This window comes from Calonectris borealis, chromosome 6, assembly GCF_964195595.1.
Source record: "Calonectris borealis chromosome 6, bCalBor7.hap1.2, whole genome shotgun sequence".
NCBI classification, from domain to species: Eukaryota; Metazoa; Chordata; class Aves; order Procellariiformes; family Procellariidae; genus Calonectris; species Calonectris borealis.
The window spans coordinates 6,616,961-6,640,415 of record NC_134317.1 but is presented as its reverse complement, the minus strand read 5'-3'; the positions used below and the strand labels follow the sequence as shown (position 1 = coordinate 6,640,415).

At 40.4% G+C, this 23,455-nt stretch overlaps 1 protein-coding gene across 1 annotated transcript in view; it reads right to left on the bottom strand.

Annotated features, from left to right (window-relative positions):
* Positions 1-23,455, bottom strand: part of LOC142083383 (von Willebrand factor D and EGF domain-containing protein-like) — a 183,339-nt gene that overhangs the window by 109,760 nt on the left and 50,124 nt on the right. The window contains exons 4-8 of the mRNA XM_075152716.1: positions 21,291-21,523; positions 13,228-13,317; positions 11,828-11,963; positions 8,293-8,510; positions 5,404-5,477 (exon numbers count right to left, since the gene is read on the bottom strand). Coding sequence (XP_075008817.1) covers positions 5,404-5,477; positions 8,293-8,510; positions 11,828-11,963; positions 13,228-13,317; positions 21,291-21,523 — 751 coding nt within the window. The remainder of the gene's footprint in view (positions 1-5,403; positions 5,478-8,292; positions 8,511-11,827; positions 11,964-13,227; positions 13,318-21,290; positions 21,524-23,455) is intronic.

Below are 23,455 nucleotides of genomic sequence, written 5' to 3'. Positions count from 1 at the left end.
ACTTAGTGAAGTTGGCCATAAAACTGTAAGATTTTGAATGGTTCTGTCTCATCTTATTTTCTAATCAGGTACCTAAATCCTAAGTACACTGCACAGATGCTGTTGCTAAGATTGATTAGAACTAGGGACAACATAAAAAATAGATAATCTCTTTTAACATCAAGTACTAGCTCCACTTGGACATCTTCACAGGAGAGATAAAGGAGACGGGATATTTTATGAGATTCACCTTCCACAGTTTCCTTCAACAGGGGGAGCTTAGAAGGAAAGGTGTTTAGAGAGCTTGATGGAAAATAATGCATCAGAATGGCTGTACCCAGACTAATCAGCTGTAGCTGGTAAATAAGACTGTGTTAGCATATGCATATAAATATCATTGCAGTTATGGAAACTATTTACTGCTTAATAAGCATTGACAGTGGACCCAGTCCAGCTCTCCTGGAAGTCACTTAGAGTCCTTCAGTTAAGTCATGGCATAGATTGCATAGCATATAACAAATGTGCAACGTGTCTAAATTGAAACTTTCAGCTGCCTTTGAATTACTTGAATGGATAATTAAATGTAGTCAGGTAAACTTTTCTGATGTTCATAGAACAATAATTGTGATGATTCTTTGGACAACATTTGAGAAATCAAATTGCAGCCTTGTGGCAAAGCATGCAGTAGTGTTACCGGAGCTCTTGCATGAGGGAGCTCTGTGTGTTCTTTGTGAACCAGGTGCCACTGCTCGTGTTTAAATTGCCCTCCACCATGCACTTCCACATCCTGCTGCCCTGAAGTCTGTAGCAATGGATATACGGGGTGGAAGGAGGTTCCCTCCCTCCTCATCTACGTGTTTGGGTTGTTTTTCAAGAAGTGCAGCAAGTTCTTGTCCCAGCATGAAGTTGTGGCTCAAGTTGTGCTCTTAATCCAAGAACTATAAAACGCTCCTAAGTCTTTGGTTATGACAGTGAGATGCTATAGGAACCATTTCTGTTGGTTCACAATAAGAGAGGGACAGAAAGGAATATAAATGTATGTAAATGCTTACCACTAGCATCTTTAGATTAACTAACACAATACACTTACAATTCACCAAGCTGCACTTCATCTTTTTATAATTCAGTTATTATTGTGGCTGCTCCTAAAGTTTTTCCACCACGGTTTTGCCACCAAATAATTTGATTTGTTGACATGTCCCTCCAGGCTCCCTCTTTTCTTGCTAGTGAGAACTATTTTGTGCTAGTTGTGGCCCTAGGAAGTGCTGGGTGATGCTGGAGGATGTCCTCTGGCTTCAGAGCCCTCATCACTAGGGACCGACTGTGTTCTTCTCAGGGGGCGAAGCTGTTGGGTTACGCTCAGCAGTCACTGGATGCTTAGAGATGTATAAACTTCTACAAACCATCAAAAAGAACAGCACCTCTGGGAGGGCTACTCGTGCCCAGGACTTAGTTGTGGGCTACTGTGATGAATGCCATTAAAACCATCCGCAAGCGTGAAGCTGTGCAAGCTGAGGGATTTTGACATTGTGCAGGTAATGGTGCCATTGCCCCTGTGACAGGATCGATGGATAGATTACTGTAAATGTTTGAGAAATCTCAAAAATCTTTTTTCTTTTTTTTAAGTTAAAATGTGAAATAATATGAATGATATATGTAGTTCACCGATCAAAGGTGCCTTAAAAGGATTTTCTGCATATTTAGTTTTAAGCTAGTACTTTGTATTTAAGAATCTACAATTTATGGCATGAAAAGCTTTTATATTTATAATGTGCCATAACTAGTAATGAGGCCTATACTTTTGCTTTACCAGGCTTTCACATTTGTTTAATTTAGAAGGTACTTTGCTATAAAAGGAAGTGCTCTCTCTGGACTTCAGCTAGTAAAATTAACATTATTTCACATCTATGCCTCAATATACACAAACTGATTGTGCTTACACTGTAAAATATGACACATTCTTCTTTGATTTTCAGTCACTTCCTTTGGTCAAAAGAATGAAAAGATTACAAGATAAATATTTCTGCAGAAATATATTAACAAGAGGCATACCAAAGGAGAGTGTTATCATTAGAAGTGGGAGTTAGATATTTCAGTTATCTAATAAATAGCTAACTACCTCAGATGTAATGTGAGCTCAGTATGTCAGATTAAAAATCATTGAAAATGTCACTATAGAAGTTATAAAATGGAGTATTATTGTAAAATCTTACAAATCAACCTATACATTGGAAGTGACCATTTCAGTAGGAAAATTTTACTACCAAAAAAGAAATACCTTCCAGTCTTTTTATTTTCATGCCATTTTTCAATTTTCCAACAAATCTGCTAAAGAAAAGATTAGAATCAATATTTTTAAATTAAGTTAAAATTTGATGAGCTTTGCTTTTCATTTAAATTTTGGAAATCAAAAAGGTTGCAATTTCTGTTTTCGTGTCTGCTTTCATCCTTGCTTTTCTCCATTGTGCATTTTTCCTTGTCTTTGCCATTGCTCATGGGAAAGTCCAAAAAAGTAAGCAACTCTGTGAAAGGCAGGAGTATGTTTACGTGCATGCCCATGTGCGTAGAAAACACTCCTACAGTTTTGCTGTTGGCAATGATGTTCCTCATCTTCAGACTTCCCCTTGCTTTTCATGTGGCAGTCCTTCAGTCAGCCGTCCCCAGGACACGAATAGGTGGAAAGGATGCCAAAGAGACAACTGATCACCACCCGTCCACAGCAGCTCTGCCCACAGCAGTTTGATCTTAGAGTCTGCTCTCTCCTGGTAAGCTGACTTACAGGCTTTGTGGTGGGACAAATGGTTTTCCTTGGGTTTTATTTTTTGATGGATGCTCTGCTGTTGATTTCAGAATCAGTTTTGATAGTTTTTTTATTAAGCTTTGTTTGCTGACATCTTTGTAGCCATATAGAGATGGGTAAAGACTGCTGTTTCCTTAGCCTTGACTAATTTTGGATGTTTCTTTTCTTTCCTGTGTAATGTTGTTAGCTGAGCCTGCATCTACTGATCACTTACAGATGATGTAGCCTCCTGATGTCCAAGAGCTGATGTTCCACTCATCCTCTCAGCCTATTGCTTCATAGTTCCTAGAAGTTTCTCTTAGCTTTTTCTCCTCTCTTGCTTCGCTGTTTACAATCTGCGGATAGGTCTCTTTCTGATACTTTTTTATTACTGAGGGACAGTCATATGGTTCCTTACTTGAGCCCAGAAGCTTCCTGTACAACTCTTCCATTCACAATACCTAACACACACCTCATTTCAAATGCAATTTCCCACCACGTACCTTTCATGACCAAAGGAGAATGCTTCAGTTCCATACCTCTATGTCAGCCTTTGTCTTTAGGTTATAGGTTTGTATCAGGAGAAGCAGGAATTGCATTCTCCACGTCTTAGATACAGAGCTTTAAAATCATTTGCTAATGTGTTAACATTTTTTGGATAGGCAGAGAGAGAAGTTGCATAACTGATGTGTAATAGCGTGGCATAATCATTACAATAATTGAAAGAGAAATTATTTACAATAATAAATGGGAATATAAGTAGGAGTAATGGGACTGTGAAATGATGGGTAAGAAACTTGGCTGAATATCAAGAAGTGATATATCTTAGTGAAATAACCTACTTATTGAGATGGCAGAAGCCCCATCAACTTGGCTCGTTTAAAGCTACACTGGACAGAGCAGTAATGAACCTCCATCCACAGGGAAGAAATGTTCAGTTATGGAGGGGCCAAGCTAATCCTGGGATTTTTCAGTGTCAAGGCTGTGTGACTCTGAGGCAGGGTGCCACAGAAGGACGGGCTTTTCCAAACTCCCTGAGCTCAAATATAATCGTAAATTGTTTAGAAGCATTTCTGTGTGCTATGAATAACAGGATTGCAAAATGAGCTATTAAATAAAATTGCTTTATTTTATTTTAGACCTTTTTTCCCATGGAAGATATGTAAAAATGTACTATGTGGCTGAGAGTGTTCCCCCATTCCAAGAGGCACTTTTCAGTAATTTATGACCTCCTAAACACAGCAACCTGGCAGATCGCTGTCCATCCTTAGCTCTCAATCAGAAGGGAATATTTTAGAATATAAATGTATAGAGAGTTTGAAATAATATTCTATTCTAGTTTAACATCCCAGAGTTGAAATAATTGCAGATACAATGAGGCATGGGAATGTCTTTGCACCTCTTGTAGCTCTTCTGCAGCTTCTACATGTCGAGCAATCAAACTTGCATGAAAAAAGTGTCTGACCACATTTTAAATGGCATGCAGCAAAACAGGAGGGAAACTGGAAAGCCCTAGATGTGCAGAGCTAATCTCCTAGCTGAGGCTACCCAGTTTAGGTGATATCTTTATTTGAGGCAGATGTATAACCTTTAACGGAGCCACTGCCTTTCTTCCTCTCATTTCATTGACAGATTTCTCCAGCTTTGACATCATTTCAGATGCTACCTCCAGAGCATGCTGGACTGAAATTGGGACATTAGGATATCAAAATTAGAATATCATGCCTGCTGAGCCCCTATGGACCCTGTGCGCCTACAGTCATTATCTGTGCCATTAGGAGGTTAACAGAATGACAAACCTGGAATGTGACCTGAAATATTAGCGCCTTTGGATCGAACGTGCCAGATGCAAACTTTAAAAACTTTCTGTTATGTTAAATAGCTGGGGTAAATAGATTAATGAATGATTAGGGAAGTTAACCGAAGAAAATTTCTGTACAGTACAGGTTGTCAAACACAAAGATACCACCTTTGGCTCTGTAAGTCTTTAAGCAACTTATTGCTGGATAATACAGGAGGACATCTGGATGGTACAGGAGGATGTACAACTTTATTTTTGCACTCTTTCCCTGATATTTGCCACTTATCATTTCCGGACTTCTTTTATCTGAGACTGTACAGCCATCTTTATGCTTTTTTGGTTGTGATTATGACTGTCAACTCCATGAAGAGATGCAGCTGTGGAACCAGCTCTGGAAGTAGAAGAATGCAAGAGCATCCTGGGGCTGAGTGACTTTGCATCGGGTGTTACTAAATTGCTGGGAAGGACCAGGCTGTCCCTGCGTGTTGTGCTGCTACAAGGCTCACTTGGGTGGACCTGGGGTGTCACTGACATGATGCCACATGCTGTAGACACCCTCTCAAAGTCAATAATGACAGTTCTGTTTGAAGAATATTTTGGAATCTGACCTTTGTCTTGTAAAAATTATTCTGCTTCAAGATTAATCAATTTCTAGTCCTTTTGTTAAAAGGAGCATAAACAGCTGGAAGGAAACCATGTATGTTATTGAAGCACTGCATTAATCACTATAAGCAAACTAGTACAATGCTCTTTTGATATTCTAATGTAAAACCAAATGCATGCTACATCCAGAAACTGAAAACTGCAGTAATTGAGCCAAATTATTTCAAAGTAGAATACTCACCATCCATCAAATGTGATAATGTGTGGATCAGTGAAAGAGTAGCAGTTCCCTGTTGGGAGGTCTCGAACTGTGACCTAGTTAAAATGAAATGTGTAATGAATACAGTCTGCACAGCAGTTTTTCTTCATTACTGTTCCTCACAAAACATTAGGGGCAGGATTCATGTGTCAAGTACAAACTAAAATCTGACTTCTAAAACATGATTGCGAATGGGTATAAAACAGGCTTCACTTTGAAACAACAGAGTTTAATCACATGCAGTAAGGGAGTTCAAAGTGCTCCTATTCCACCTGATGTAATACACTGTCTTTCTTTATCTGGTAAAAAGCAAAGCTTTTTTATTAAACTTTTTTGCTAAGAAGTAGATCATTCACTGAAATTATCAAGAGAGTAGAGTGCTCATTAAATTGTACTAATTGTAATGCCTGAAGTATGGTGTAAGGTATACTGTAATTAAGTAGCATTAGCATATTTTAGTAGTAGTCACTGCCTGTCCCCCAATTTGACCTTAAATTTCCTGATACAGCATATGAATGGCTGATTTATATATTTGATGTGGAGGTTATTGATCAGGTACTGGCGACGAGGGCCCAAATCAGGCTGCTGGAGCTGTCTGCTTTTGGCATGTGAATAAAAGAGGAAAGGATCTGCTATAGCAACAGAGATCTTCAGCTGCTTCAGCTCTTGGTTACCTGTGCACAAGCTGGGATGCAGACAAGGTCTGAGAGTCCTGGCGCTCTGCAAGGAGCAGATATGCCTGCGAAAGCCAGAGGTAGGGCAACTCCCCTCGAAATAGCAATACCTGAATCCCGGGCAGTGCTGGGCCTGCATTGCCATGTCGGCTCAAGATGGTATTTTTTCATATTCTGCTATCCAGTTCTCAGAAATGCAAGACTGGATTGTGTAGTGATTTGCAATATGAAGTCATACTGGTGGGAGTGATGAAGTACTATGGTTTTGCTATATCCAGCCTGCCAGGCTGATTTCTTGGCCAGTGCTGTTAATTCTTTGCTCGTTCTTTGCCCGTGAGAGATCCAGAGGTGCAATTCAGTTAGTTCTGCCATGATCCACGGAGCGGGAAAGAAGAATGGCCTCTATATCCTTGTGCGATCTTTCAGTGACAAAGCAGAACTTAGCTTTTAGGAACAGTGATGAGATTAAATAAATGAATAAAGGGGTGAAGATAGAACCACACTCCCTGACAAAATTCTTCACCTGCAGCAATACATCAGCTGTACTTCAAAATGCCCCTTAACTATCACACAGAGACACTGCTTAGACACCCACCGGTCTCTGGCATCCCAAAATGTTAGAGTGATGGTCTTGAGGGAATGAAAAACTGAACACGTCTTTGAACAGCATTTTGATCTGAGGTCAATTGTATCATTGGTATCTACAGCGTGATAAAAAGAAGTGTCTCGGAATTTTCCCATTTTCTCCATGGCCGCAACCTTCCTAACTAAAACCTTTGCACAAACAAATCCACGTGGCCTTTTCTGCTCTGCTCTTTTCTTGCATGACACCAGCAGAGGATGCAAGTCCTAGTGGTAGGCAGTCTTAGTTTGCTGAAGAAATCCACTTTATCAGGTGTCTGAGTGTGTCAGGATGTTCTGCCCACCATTTCCATTCAATTTTCAGATAAATCAAAAATATTTGAACAAGTCTGAAGGACTAAAGACTATGTGGATTTTAATATATGGATTTTTCCTTGATATGTTGCAGGAACTGTGTTACATTAACGCCTCTAATTAACTGCAAAGCAGCAATGGGGAAATGGGGGGGAGGGAAGGTAATGTCTATTATGTTTCCATAGATCAAGTTTTAACTGAGATAGATGGAATTTATTATTAAAATTGATTAATTCCATTTCATGCTTGCTACATTTTCATATTTTAATGGAAGCATTTGTAACTTCAAGAAAAAAATATGGGTATGTGAGTGCACTACACTGAATTAGCTGCAATTTCTGATTTAAGAATCTTAAAAAGTTTCAAAGAAGCCTATGCTGGAGAGCAAAGGATATAGTCACGTGCTAGGCATTTTACCTTTGAATACAAAAATTATTTTCATCCAGTTTAATCTCATTCTTTCATGAGCAAATCCACAAAAATCAGGGCAGTGAAATTATAGATTTCATTGGGGGGTTGTTTTTGGTTACTTAAAATATACCAGCTTGGATGTGCCATTGCTCTGAGAAATTTAGCTGAGTCAAATCACGTTCTGGTTTATTCTCTTGGGCGGTGGGATTACGGCTCTCAAAGCTCCCAGCCGAGGCTCTGAAACAGGTTCACAGACAACGGGCCAGTCCCTGCTCACCACACCCCTTTCTAGGCAGGGAAAGCGTGGCTTGCCTCCCTGATTGATTCTTATTATTTTTATTTTGGACATTTTGTACAGGGATAAATGAAGAGACGGAGCAGCCGCGTGTGTCGTCGGAGGTGTCCCAGTGATTCCTGGCACAGTCGCAAATTGAACACGGCGCTGCTGAGTCTCGGTCCTCCTTTCTCATTGCCGAGGCACTGCCTTTTCTCTGCTTTTTCAGAAACTGTGCTCCAAACCCTCGGCTTTCCCTCTCCCTCCTTCTCAAAAAGGTGCTAATTCCCCAACTCCGGTTCTCCCTCTCTCCTCTTCCAGCATACACGAGCACGCCTGGTTACATCTATAATCCAGCTGTTGGCCTTACTGGTGTGCTGACTAATCATCAAACCTAAATTTGTTAAAGCAAAAGGCTTTACATGTTGATTTTCTTGGCGTATAAAGAGGCTGTTTTGGTTTACTGCTGACAGCAGTCCCCAAACGTTTATATAGTTAAGGTTTATTGTTGTTTTCTGCAATACCAAACCTCCCATTTAAATTTGACACGTTTTCCAAATTATTTTAGGACCCTACCTTCACATCCTTGGGCGTGTAAGCCCTCCAAAGCAAATCCCTCCGTCCGACTGGCTCAGCTCTGATGCGGCTGATGCGGTTCCCATCCTGAGCAAAGTCTGTCACGGCTGTCACTGTCAGCGCGGCTGCTGCACAGCTGCTTTCCGAGCAGGGCGCCCGCAGCAGATCCACCTGGCACGCCGAAAGGGCGATGTCTGGGGGCCCCAGTAATTGGCTATCTAAAATGAACACAAAGACCAAGTCTGACAAGAGTTATCCAAACAGTTGCCTGTTTACCGTCCAACACAAATGTTTCATATTCCAGGACACACATGCCTTGAAACCAGATGGGTTTTGCATGAAGCCAGTCGTGACTGACTCAATCTGGCATGCCTCTGCACATTTTAATGTGCGTTTTTTCTTTTTTCCCCTGCAGTAGGTAGTTTACTAAAACTCAGTGGTGCTTTTCTTTCCACAGGTGCTAATATTTCTGGAATGACAGTCTTATCTTTATGGGTCCATGCCCAGGGAATGAAGATGAGTAGTTCTCATGACAAAGAAAGAGATGAGTCTGTGTTTCTGGAAAACATTTATCTTTCACTAGCTTTATTATAAGGAGGTATCTGCTGGGAGTTATTTAATTTAAAATAAATAGAATATTTTAACTGGAAAGGGAGGGTTCTCGAGTTTTTAGTGAACTTTGGATCCACAACAGGAAGGCAAATGCAGCAGATTTGTATTTGTATTTTCGGCTTAGCTAGGTTATGGTGCTTTACTTTCCAACCTGTAAAATGATGGTAGTTTTATTTCTATCTTTCACAGAGGCATTGTGAGGATAATTTCACTAAAAGAATGTGGAAAAGTAATGAGCTATGGTGGTACTGGCTATGTAAGTATCTGTGATGGGTAGGGAAGTGATGGGTGGTGATAAAATCCATATGGCAATGGCAACCCAAGTCATTCATTCAGCTCTGCCTCTGCACATCATATCTTTCCTAAAGGGATCTCTTCTAGGTGCAAGACTAGTAGTGTCGACTTCTCTTGTTTGTGCTGAGTATTTAGTTTTCTCTCCCAGACCAATAATTATAACCTGAAAAGAACGAAGTTCTAGAAATGGTGTAAATGGAATTAATCTAATGTGAAAATATCAAATTTTCATATCATTTTTCCCATTTGTAGAATTGCTTAATAATTTATAAGAGATGGCATTCAAGTATTTTAAGATGGTATTTCTAACATGATCAAATAATCAATGTTATATTCCGTATGGAAAAGACTCCTAAAATATAATTTAAATTAACCCTGTAGAGTTCTATAGGAACTGAACTAAAAACCTACAAATATTAATAGCATATTATCTCTCATACCAAATCCTTAAAGGCTGCCTCACATCTTATAGAAAAGTCCTGGCTCATTTTCAAGGTTCTTGATTCAATTAAATTGAAGGTTTCCATGAGGAATAGTTATTGCCATTACAGCCTCATGAGCTGTGCTCACAACCCAGAACAAAAGTTTAAAATCAAAGAAAATCATCTTGTCAAAATAGTAATGATAAACTTAACAGAAGCCAAACTCCAGTGGCTCTGCTGTGCCTTGGCATTCATTATGATATTGTCTGAACTCAGAGAGATATTTCTGTGCTTGTAATTAGCTCTCTTATCACTTATTCCCTACATAATTAGCACAACAGTGTTATTCTATGGATTAAGTCAGACAAGGAGCTTGTCAGTTAATTTATTTGGTATAAACGAATCTCAGCTAAAGTTGTTTTTATTTTCAATTTATAGCACTGTGGCCGACATTACGTTTTTCAGAAGCCCACAGTGTTCCTTCAGATAAACTAACAGACCCCACAGACAATAAAGGCATAAACCAGACATGCAGTTATGCAAACACACAGCAGCAGATAGTCAACCTTAAGTATATACAGATATCTCAATTGATCATAAACAGCCCAAGTGTCATCCAAGGAAATAGCTTCAGGGTGGAGCAATCAAGGGCTAGAGCTGGTTATAGTTTAAGCTGCAGAAATGAGTTGATTAAAACTAACGGAAATTTTCCACTTCAGTGACAAGTTCTTTCAAAGGTTAGTTAGCTGGTAGAGTTGTCTCTCCATCCTGGGACCTCTTGGCACCAACACATCAAGCCCATTGACAGTTTGAAAATAAAACTACTTCTGCAATTCTTGCCTCCCCTCTTTCTTCCAGTCAAATGCACGTTGTGGGACTGGAGAAGACCCTGGCAAGGGATCAGCCTCAGTCCGATCTATTGAACTTAGCCTCCCCCACTTGAGAGCTCCTGGACCATGCATTCATTCTCACTGAGATGTTGAAGGGCTTTATCAATGCCTAAGAAAATGGGAGTTAAAAAAAATACCTTGATAAGTTATGTGACTAATTCTTATTTGATCCCCATAAACAGTGGGCGTCTAAGCTGCTTGGAGGCTGCGTTCCACACCAGTCTGTGTTCTTAGCTACCTAAATATCTAAGAAAATCCGTTCCCATGAGCTCAGCGGATGTTTGCCTGATGGACCGGCAGAGACTCTAAGCCAAGAGCAATATGTAGAACAGAGCAGCACTGAGCCATGGAGAAATACAAAGTACTCCACGTACGAGCGCCAACACAGCTGCTGGAACCATAAGGTGCCATTCAGTTTAAGATCGTTGTGTTGTGATACCATTTGAATTATTTTTTTCTTCTGTCTAAGCACTTGGCTGATGATGGGGGGAGAAAGGAGAGGGATTTAGAAAGGGAAAACAATCAGGAACTATCTGGGTTTTGCCAACATTTTTTTTTGAGCTGGCTTTTTGTGGGTAGAGAAACGGTGGCTGTAATCCTATGTCTAAATATTTTTCTCATTAAGTAACCTATGGAAGAGAAATAAATGCCTTGTCAGAAAAAGGGTTGGGTGTTTTATTTAGTGCAAATGGAAAGCAAATATATATATGCCCCCCTTTGGGTAGGCATGATATTCCACCAGATTAACCTGAGGAAAGCATTTACTGATTAAAAGGGCAAGAATTTTCTAAATGACATTGTCAATGTTTTCAAGTAAAAAAATATCTTTAGAAAGAGAATAATATATAAGCATAAGAATTATTTTTTTCTTCTATATTGTTAGACAAAAATTGTAAGCCAGAAAAAGAAAGAAAAAGGGTTTCAGTACACATTTACTGAATAATAAATCTGAAGGTGAGCTTCTTATTGATAATTAATGAAATTATTCTACTAAGACCATTGCTGCTTCAAAAACTTAAAATGGAATTTTATACTCTTGGAATTTAAAATAAGTTCTTCTACTCATCGTTATTTCATCCATAAATGTCAATGGACTATCATTCAAGTTATTGCTAGTCAGATTTTTTCTTCCTTAAAAACCCGAATGATATTATAATCTGTTTTATTTTGCAAACAAATATTGACCTAGTTTGTTGTGTTTATGGCTTCTGCCCTTTGTTGTTATTTAAGTCTTGTAATTTCTATTGGAATCCATCGTAACATAAACACAAGACAACATAATCACGTTGATTCGATGCCAATATGTAAAACTCTTACCCAAATCCTCAGTACTTAGCTGTAAAGTAATTTTACAGGAATCATCATGCCCAGGACAGGCAATGGGTACAGTGCTCAGAACAGTCAAAACATGCTCTTTGCCATCCTCTGCAATTTGTAACGATTCTGGTAAAAACTGGAAATAAGAAAATAATTTTTAGATTATTTTGACAGATTAATTAGGCAATACTGATATTTATGAAATTTTGAGTGGTTTTAATAAATTATAAAAATATATAATTCTTTATAAAATAATAATAATCTTTGTAAAAATCCTCATAATAATAATAATAATCTTCGTAATAATGATCTTCAACTTTATAAGGTGAAATTGTTGTTAAAATACTTTAACATTCTCGGTAATTAAGAAAATGTTTGCAGTTGTCATATATAGTTGCTTCTCATCCCCTAATCTCAAAACAGGTTTTTATTAAGACTGAAAATAGCATGATACCATAGAATTTATCCATTTTTAACATCCCTGGTTAAAAGGAGCTCCTATTCCAATGCACTAGGAGAAATAGCAGCAATATTCATGGCCTGAAGTACGGCATTACCTCATGGTCATGGACTCTATGTTTGTACCCTGCCCCTGGTGCAAAGGGAGTGCAATTTTTGCCTGATTCCTTTTCCCTGCTACGGCAGGAAGAAGGATTTCTCCGTACATAAGATATTACAGCTGGGGTGACTTGTGCGCCGGGGAGAGAGCTCGGGTTGTGCCATTTCTGTCTGTCTGTTCTCTGGGGCAAGAGCAGAAACAACACTCGGGGCTAGTCAGAAATGGGAATTTCCATTCCCTGGGAAATTCTGACATTTCCAAAAAACCCGAAACTGTTCTTCAAACGTCACACAGAATGGGTTGCCAGATTTTTCAAACACCATTCATGGAGGCACAAAGCTTAGATACTCAGAAGATCTCAAATTCTCCTGGATTGCCAGACAGACCTGGTTTTTGCACTCAGTGTGAATTTATCTTCAGCAATTTGGTTTTTGTAGTGCCTGACCGTAAAAAGATGATGGATAAAAATTAGCTTTCTCTTCACTTTCTTCTGGTTTAGGTACGACAAAATTCTGCATCCTTGTAGGTGTGTCTTCCCATTATATGTAAACACCAGAGTACTTTGGGGTGTATTTACTAGAAGATGTAGTTTTGCACATTCTTTATGGTGCATTAGTGTCAACACCTGCACACGGTGCTGATGGGTGGTTTAGGGCGTTTTACAAACAGACTGAAAGCCATATAATTTATTAAGACATTTTCTTAAAGTGAACATAAAAGCAGCACTGGTTATGATGATCAAATCTTATGTTTCTGTGTCTTGTTTTTCAGACCATGTCAGAAAATGTATAAATATTCCCTAAGAATATGCCAAGTCAGTAATCAGGGCCATTTGCATTACCTTAATCCCAGCATAGAAACCTTTGCTCTCTTCAGGCAACGACTGCTGCTCAGGAGTGTCCCTCGTAAAAGCAGTGACAGTGCAAAAGACCTGTAATAAATAAACAGCATATGCTATAGCTTTTCCTGAAGAAAATTTATATAATTATGCATCTTCCTGTTGATCAGGGTTGTTAGGCTTTTTTCCTACTGTTGAAACATATTTTTGAGGTTTAGGTTTTAAAAATGCTTATGCATAAATTTTGAGATTTGGAAGAATTTTTGATGCATTTAATAAGCAAAGGAACATGGCTTCTGTCTCAACAATTAATAACACTGAATGCTTACAATGTGTTTTCTTCTGCAGTTTTTCAAGCACCTTGGTTAGTGATATTAACTCATTTTAATTAGGGAGAATTACGTTGTTCATAGACGTTACTGTCAGGATTAGGACATTAGCCCTTGGGATCCCAGACTTCAGTCTGTCCACTGGATCAAATATCTTCTCTCTGTACCAAGTTTCCAAGCAGTTTTTTCATTTAAATTAGTTTGACAGTCATCCAGTCTCAGAAACTGTGTCAGCAATATAAGAAGCTCTTTTTTTTTCTTATTGCTTTATAAAAGATGATGCAGATGTGCCTACAGGGTTTATACTGTTTAAAAAAAAAAAAAAAATTCCCCCCCAACACAAAACTCCATCAAACACAATGTACCAGGCCATTTATGTTTTATTCCTAGCACAGTCACGCAACCTTTATCTCTGCTGAGCCCGCACACCATCTGCCATCTTAATGTTTCATTGGTTTCAGAAAACCCAAACTGCTAACATCATTTCTAGGATCATAAGATTAAACTACAGAAGTTTTCCTTAAAGCAAACGACAATAGGCTCTGAAACTGTAGTTCTGAAATTTTTTTTTGGCCTCTTCTCGGAAATGGAGTAACAGATTGTGACATACTAAATCAATTCCAAATAGTCAGATGGCATATTTATAGCTACTGCCTTTTCTAAGCCTTGAGGAACCCATGAGGAGGAATCGGACCAATCTAATTTATTTTCCATTGTGATAAACTCCTTTGGACGGATTTTCCAGCACCACCCACCGGCCGTGTTGCTGTCGGAGCTCTAACCTGCCGGCTCAGGCACGACCCTCATCAGCAAAGCAGGCTCAAAACCAGGATATTCCCAGATTCATATGGTCATGTGGGCATGAGTTGCATAGCACTCTGGAATATTTCTTCATTACCATCAAGTCATGAGTTTCCTCCAAACTCCTCTTTCCTAACTGATTTCCGCACAATGAAAATGCCCCTTCAGCAGTACAGCATCATTTGTATGGCTATGGGAAAAATCAAGTGTTCTCTGTGCTCTTCAGGTGGATCATTTCCAGTCCAGCTCAGTCCCAGGTTTATTTGCCTTTTGGGCTATTTTTACCTTCATAAAGTTTCTCACTCTTTTGCTGACAGCTCCAGCCACTTTGGCCCAGTAAAAATGGTGTTATTTGTTCTGTTAACTAGATGGAAGCCTGAGGTCGTACTGGGTGTACTGGGGGAAAAAAAGACACAGGCCTCACAGAGACACTTTAAAATTAAAATTCCTCAATACTTCGTAGTTAGCCAGTTTGCCTCCAAAGAAGAACAAGTCGTTGTCTCCTCAAGGTAATAAGCCCCGGTTATCATTAGATATTTATTATCTCCAAGCATTCCCTAAAAGCTCGTGTTCAGCTTACAAAGTTTCCAAAAAAGTTCTGCTGGGAAGGCAGAAGGCGAGCGTTGATCTTCCTCTTGCTGCTTCTCCTACAGCTGCCACGGGAAAAGTTCTGCAAAATCGGGATCTGACAAGGCGGTGACTACAGAGAAAGAGTTCAGATAACGTATATTCCTGTCAGTGAAAAAAAACCAAACCAACAGTCCCCTTGCAGAGCTCATTGAGCAAATCCAATGCACCTGCATTGCAGATACTATATTTAAACTTGCCGGGTGTTTGCAGCTTTGGCTTTGATGCTTTTTACCAAAAATATTCACAGGGAGACGTCCCTCTGAGCACGCCACGTGGAGCGCTCCTGCCAAGGAGGGGGCTGTAATGAGAGGCAGCAGGCTCATGCACGAGGATGTCCGGCTCCGACGGAGGCTCCGATCTCCCGGTGATTTTCCCCAAAGTGACATCCTGGGAAATGTCAGAACCCAACCTCATTCCCTGCAAGCATTGTATTTTCTCACATATATATTTTAGAGGTATATATTTTATTGATAAAGCACTGAACGCTAAAGTAAAAAATTACTCCCTAACAATACACTGAGAAATTCTTAGACTATCAGTCCGTTCCAATTCTATCTTCAGCACTTTGAGAGATCAGCACAAACTTTGCAAATTCAAAATGTACGGCCAGCCATCATGAGTTACATTTCACTTCTGTCTTTTATATCGTTCCTCCCCTTGTAGTGCCTTTACCTTGTTAAGTGCACCCTTCACAATCGGCAGATATGTTCATCGGCTACTGAGCTGCAGGTTGACAGTTTGTCACATAATTATTACGATAGTCACTCCAAGGAGTTTTTTTTACCTTCATCTAAATACCAGCTCTTTTTCTCCAGTTCAGTAATCAACTTTTTCTTTCTCATCTTCCCCTCCCCCATCTCAGGATGCAGCCTTTTTAAAGCAAAGAGATAAAAGCATCACTGACAGCAGTATGCTGATGGCCGTGACAGGTTAGGCAGTATTTTTCCACAAACTCATCGGATCTGTTAAAAAAATCAAATTATAATTTTTCATCGTCCCTTTTAAAGGGACAGAAATGGAAGGGTGCCCTCGGACAGGATGACTGGATTGCTTCTGGGCGTGGGCTGCTCCCTTTCCCCCGTGCGCCAGCAGATCTTCCCATAGGGCGGAAAAGTACTTTTAGGCACAAAATTCTGATAGAAAAAGGCCCTGATAGCTAAGAAGTTTCTCCTTTCCTGTGTGTTGGAGCAGATTTCCACCCTTATGTGGAATCAATCAGATTCCTTCCCACTTTGCCGTGAACCCTGTGGCCAGCATATTTAGTTAAAAGCAGAATTCAGTCATTAATTTGGTGGGGGTCGGGTAGCTCTGGGAAACAATACTCTGGGAGAGTATTTTAATCCTAGGATCTATCACCATCTCCGGCAAATTTCCCTCTAACAACTTGCACATCAAAATGTGGGTTTTTCTCAGAGCTCTCAGAATCCAAACTCCCCCAAATGAGTTGTTTACACTCATTTCGAACAGAAAACCACCTCCAGTTTCACCCTTTTCCGTGCCCCTAATTACTTCTGAATGTAGCGCAGGGATCATCTGTGGCAGCTTGAGCATGTAGTGAGAGACGTGGGACTGAGGGCAGAGGCAGAAAAACTCAAAGAAAGTCACATTCACGTTTGTTGCCATCTTCAAAGGCGGCGGGCGCAGAGGCGGGGGCGCGGAGGGGGATGCTTGCTGGCACATCCAGCATGGCCATGCCTCCAGTTTCATCAGCCTCTCCCAGCCGTGCTCAGATAAGGGATTGGGTTCCCGAAGGCAAAACAGGAGATACTGTTTTGTGATCAAAACCCATCCCTGTTCTTCAGTCAGGTACCTGTGAAGGCTCCTAGCTTTGCCAGATAATTTCGGGAGCTCTCAGGAAGGCTAACCTCAGCTGTATGCTTCTCAAAGCACTGGCAGAAATGGTGCCACCACCCATCTCCATAGCGGCCCAGGGGCAATGGCACTTGTCCTCAAAATAGGGAGAGCTGGCAGGTGGGAGTACTGGGTTTGGGTCTGCCCATCAGGACCGCTTGTGTGTTTTACCTAAAGCCACCAGAGAAAATAAGCAAATGCACGTGCCGCTCCCCAGCTGTGGTCCCTGCTGCCTCTCCTAGTGCAACCTATGCCCTGGGGTGGGATGCTCCCTTGGGAAGGGCAGGACATGCACCTAACGCACAGCTGGGAGGACCAACTACCCATTTCCCCTCTCTCCAGCAAGCATTTCAGCTGTATTGCAGTGCCAGAGACCCCACAGTGACAACAGCGATGATTTAAAGTTGAAATATTTACTTTTACTGGTAGTGATCTTTCAAAGACTACATACAGCCAGGTACATCTGAGTAGGACTTAAAGGTCTGCATTAAAAAGCAGATGGAGGCACTTTCCTGACCCAGATATCCAAACCGCTGAGAGGTGTGGGAATTCAGGGATGCTGCTCCGGTCAGTAATTTATGTTGGCCACCTGTGGGAAGCTCGCTTCTCAACATAAGGTTCCATTTAGGAATACTCACTTCTTCCCATTCACTGGGGAGGGAAGTCTACGTGCTGCTCGTAAGGTGCAGGTGCCCAAGCTGTGGGTGATTAACCCTTAACTCCAGGACTGGATCTACCCTCCTCGCTACATCACCCACGTCAAAAGGCAGGCTGGGGCTGCAAGGGTAAGAGTCATTCAGCCACACTGCTGGCTTGCAGGTGAAGGGTTGGGCAGGGAATTGATCATGCCAGGGGAAAGGGTGTCTCGCCATGGCTATCAAAGCCTCTGAGCTGCCGTTGTCTGCTCTATTAAACGCTAATGGGCTGGGGTTAGGGAAGGCTCAAGGAGTCGCTCTGCTGGGAGCTGGGGAGTGTGTGCGGGAGGGAGCTGTGGTTTACAGCCTTGATGAAAAGAGCAAAGAATGAGCAGAGCTGAAGGATGGCATTTCTAGGGAAGCCGAAGGAAAAAAAAAAGTAGTTCTCATTAGCTTGAAGAAACGATCTAGCTGTAGGTATTTGCAGAAAGGGGTAGGAACAAAGTCTCTGGGAAGGCTTTCCAGAAGGGTTAGCAGGAAGGGGAAAGCAGGGAGAATCTGACTATGAGTTAATTAATAACCTAGACCTTAAAGCTTTTGAACACAAACCTCTTATGGGCCGTTGGCTGCAGAAGGGAGGGAGCTGGTGCAGCAGCGTGTCCTGCCACTGCGGGAGGTCCAGCTCTAGTCACTCTGCCACTCGCTATATATAAAGAAGGCAGCTCTTTTCAGTTGCCAAATAGGCCAAACAGTACGTGGAGGCTGACTGTAGGTCATTCATCTACTAAGGAAATAAATTTTCCCAGGGTAGTACCGAGGTGTCTTATCAGCTGCAGGGTTTTGCTCATCATTTCTCTGACCCTTTCTGCTTTAAAATCTCTGTCCAAGTCCACCCAGAGCTCTGTTTCTGCTAGGATTCTCCTCATTTTCTACCTGAAGGTTGAGAAAGACATTGTAAACTCAGGTGTGTCCTACAAATAGGCAGGTCTTCCTATTTCTGTTGTTGATTTTGTCAAGTCCAGTGGTTGGGATGGGATTAGTATTTCAGCAGGGGGATATTTCACCCCTCTTCCCTTGTGAGTGAAAATTAGTTATTTTCTATACTGAGGCACTAATTTACAGTCTTTTTGGCTGGGGCATATTATTCTGCTGTTGCAGAGTGCCACATGAAATGGCTGCTTTAGCACAGAGCTCGGAAACGTCGGTTTTACTTAAACATTTTTATTTTACAATGCGCATCATAGTTTATGTATGGTGACAATTGCTCCTCAGCGTATGAACTTTTGGATTGCTGCGCTGAGCAAAATCTGCACGGTTTTCTTCTAAACACCTTTCTTTCTTAGCATAACTCATTACTCACAGTGTGCTACTATAATTTATAGATGGCTGTGCCTCGAGGAATGAAATGACCTCTGTCACTATCACGTAAATAAGGCTGAGGAACGCCAGGATTTTCATATCAGATGGAGTAGGCTTCTTTCAGCGTTTATATAGAAATAGCGGTACGTTATGGATTTATTTAAGGCTGCAATAGTTTTGCGAACATTATGCTGCCAACATTACTGTCTGAAATAACAAAATTGGAGCCCAAAGATGGGGGAGAAAAGCACACGTCATGCCTATTAAAAAATAACAGGCTGTTTAGTCAATACAAGTTCAGAAATGTTGGCCGGTAAATCTCAACTCTTCTCTAACGTTTGACTCCGTATTAAAATATATCAATAGATATTCTATTATGTGACTAACTTATTACTTGGAGACTTTCTGACAGATAAAAAATAGCCTAGATATCAATCACCTAAAAGGTGATTAAAAACAAATCTTGCTTGACTGTACTTTTTTTATCAAGAAATGAACAGAGAGGATGCTGATTTCAGGCTACAAAAGCTTTGAGACCAAATTCAGGCTATGTGCAGGTAGGTGAAGAGTAGGTTAAAAGTAGGTTAAAAAGGCAAGCAGTTTTCAAAACGCTGCAAATTCTGCATCCTGGGGGACAAATTCTGCTCTGAATGTCACCCAAGTGCCCTGGCAGTGCACAGCTGTGGGGATGCTACCACTGGGCTGTGCACGGAGAGGGGAAAGAGAACTGGAAAGTGGCCCTGATTCGTTGTCTCCTCTCTAATATGGCTTTAAAGGGATCCCTTTAAAGCTGCCTGAGAAAAAAGCCTTCCACTTGCATCTTTCCTGGGTGGGTGGAAGGTTACGAACAACCTCTGTGCAGCTGAGTGTGGTCCCCGGGGTCTGACTGTACCTTCAGTGGCATCACCTTTCCTTTGCGGTAGTGTGGTACCAATGCTTACTAAGTTGCTGTAGGTTTACACCACCGGAGGTGAAAGGAGAGTCTGCCCCTTTGTGACTTATTAGACACCTAGAGTGGGATGGCAGACGTGGTGAAATGCTTTTTTAAATCTTTATTATGTGAAACTGAATTCCCAGTTATAGCTGAGGCTTCATTGCTTGGTTTTCACCAGTGATGATTTATGGATAATTAGTCAAACAGGCCATGAAGACATTTAAAAAAATCTAGCAAGGAAGAGAACATTTTAATTTCACTAAACCCCCTAAATTAAACATGTGGGTTTCAGCAGAGGACAAAGAAGGGCTTACTGAAAACTTAATGTAATAAAAATGGTCTTATAAAGATTTGGTGATGCCACTAGTTAACAGAACTGTATTTTCTCTGAATCCCTCAGGATTGTTAAAACTAGATTTGGAGTGATGGCAAGTGAAATTATTTTGATGAAAATATCTCTTTGTAACACAAACTTGTCTTAAACTGGCAGAATTGTCTGCCTCATGTTATAATGTAAGTGAGGGCAGCATCAGTCAGATTCTGAACTCAGGAGGCATAATTACAAGGAGAAATGAGAAAAAACTATCTAGATTGTGCTACTGTTATAAATGACTCATCCTTTCAAGAACTGGAAAAAAGCTTATTCACATTTTGTTAAATATCTTAAATATCTCAAAGAAGAGCTGCAAAATACCAAGACTATTTCCAACCTACTTTTAACACAAGGCCATTTTCCCTGTTTATTCTTTCAGTTCATTGTAGCATCACTAATGGCTCTCTGCCTATAAAAGTTATGAACCTAATTTAACTTTAAAAGTCTTGTTTCTGTACCATGAAAGGCCATGAATTCATACACAAGTCAATTTTTTTCACATCTTGTATTGGTTTCTGTTTTGTTGTTGTTGAAATTAGATCTGTGTTGCTATGTAAGCCATCAAATATACTTCTTAAAGATTGTTTTGTAATGAACTCTATCTTTCAGTATGCTATTGAACCAAGAATTTGGAATCAGAGAGGCAGAACACCATGAAAAAGACCATAAAATAAACCTCCCTGTATTTTAAAATGTACTGTCTTTCTTTTCTGTGAAAAGATGTTATTGTGTCTTTAGTCCATGAGTATAAAAATTACTGAGTGCATATAGCTGAGTCTGCCTCTACCGCAAATTCTCGCTGCTGCAAGATACAAAAAAATACCAAGCAAAAATTGGCTCAGGCACATGTGCTACTCATACCAACTTCATGGCATTCAAGCTGTAATGTAAGTGCAAATATTCAAGTTGCCTTTAGAAAATAGTAAAATGGATAGCTTCTGTCAACTCACTGCAATTCAAAGAAATGTTACAGATCCTGAATCTGGTAAATGGTATTTAATAATCCAGTTGTAAAACAGCTTCAGTATTTTCTTCTGCAGTATTTTTAAGTATAATGAGTGAGGAACAGCACTAATAACACAACAAAGATTTAAGAAAAGGATTTGATCCTCCTGAGCGTTTGACCTTTTTTGCTGAAGGCAGGGCGGCATTACCGTGTCTCCCAATTTGAGATTTACACCGTTCATCTCGACGTAGGAAAATGACTGCAGGGTGGTGTCACGCTGGATCTGCTCTTTCTTGCCAGGGGTGGACAGGCGCGACCAGACCACCACGTATTGCAGCGGCAGCTCTGAGGAGGGGCGGCTGTAGGTGCACTTCAGGTGGACACGACCTTGCACAAGCTCAGGAGTTATCACTGGTTGCAAAGCCAGGCTTGTGAGTTTGTCTGGAAGAAGAAAACAAAAGAAGGATGTAGCACAAAATGTTATTTTAATATTACCATTGTTCACTTGACAAAAAGATTTCAATATAACTAAACACGGGGCAAATGCTACATTTCGTATTCTTGTGATTTGATTATTAACTATGTAAGTAAGAAAATGTATTTCATATGAGATGCAAAAATTGTTAATTGTGTACTGACTACCCATTGCTGTTATAATATTTGACCTGTTTTTCTGTGGTTTTTTCTTTATTTATTTTGCAATAAGAGAAATGTTATTGAAATGAAGCACTTGGATTAATACAAATTAATTACTCTAACAAAGGCCATCAGCTTCAGATTCCCCTGAAGCACAGCCTTTTGATCCAAGTTTTGCAATAAGTACAGAAGAGATATGAGAAATAATTTTGTTGCAGAAGTAAACCGACTCTCAGAGAGCACCCAGCCCATATTACTGTGCTGTGAAGATCCTTTCCAGGCTGTTCTGGGACGTACCTAGGCTGAGTCTGCTCAACATAGTCTCCCTCTGCCCAGAATAATGCCGCTGCTCTAAAAATGCAGCCTGCTTTCTATAGGCCTCAACAAGTAATGAAGTCTGAAACTTTTCTTCCTGTTAAACTCACCTGGAAAGTAGAAACAAAAATGTATAATACTGTAGAGTGTTCTTTTATCTCTAGAGACCCAGACTCAAATGGAACATGAAGCTGGTTCGGATGCTTTGAAAGGATAAATTAAGAAACTTTTTTGGAGGAGTGTAGAAAATACGGGAGTCCGAGAGAATAAGGTATGAGTCTGTTACAGCAGAACAAAGAACCAATATGTTAACATCTGTCCAGGGCAAATAACAAGAGGTAAGAAAAGAAACAAGTTACTTAAAATATGAATAAGGGCCAGTTGTTTCTATGCTTTTCCCTTTTTTTTCTAAGGGAAGCTGCCTCAAACTGTGGCTCTCATCATGACTTTCTGCAGGAAATCATTCCAGAAGGACAAAGCTAGGTGATCAGCTCATGGGAGGATATGAGCAGAATTGCAAGCACGTACGCTGCTTTTCCCAGCCGTGTCCTTTCTGCCAGGCTATGAAGCTCTAAATTCGTTTTGTTTCGCAGCTCAGAAGTGCTGACCGGTGTCCTGCTCTCGAGCCTCCAGCGGATGGGGCTGGGGGATCGACCCCGGCAAGAAGCTGTGACGGTGCCAGCTGGACCCGGCGCTGGGGCTGCGTAGGGGCTCCTGTGGTGCAATGTTCACAGCTGAATTTAAGACAGTGAGTTAACAACCCTCAATAAAAACCTTCAGCTTTGAGTGTTTTCCATCCAATACATGATACTGCAAAAACATCCTAAAGACAAGAAGTTAAAGACTCGGGAGAGCTGGACCTCACTGAAATGCCTAGGAAAAAGGTGAAAGCTTCAACAGCAGTGGTAAGAAAAAGGCAGAAGATCCTTGGTTTGGGATCGATGGGGAGGGATAAACTTTTTTTTATGAAAAATGCAGGCAGATTTACATTACTAAACAGGTATGGATCAACAGAAAGGGCAAAATTAATCACCCAAAAAGTATTGGTAAATAATTCTTCAAACAAGGGTAGTGGAAATCTTATAGTTTAAATAAAGCCAAGCTTAAACTGGAAAATGAGTGTATTCAGTTTAAAAAGTCATTTCTGAGAAAGAATCATCAAAATTAAAGAGGAGTTTCATTTATTTTAATGGATATTTTTTATTTCAAATAGTGAATTAATCTCACTTTCTTTGAGCCTTTTTTCCTCTCTCTTCCTCCTGTGGGAATGTTAAAATATTGATAAAGATAGCAAAATAGATATCTCTCCCTTTAAAATTTATTTAAGCTTGAATTTTGCCTGATTGAAAGGTGATAACCCTAGTTTCTCAGTGTGTCATGTCTCTGTCCAAAAATGCTGAAAGGAAAGTGTAAAGGTAATTT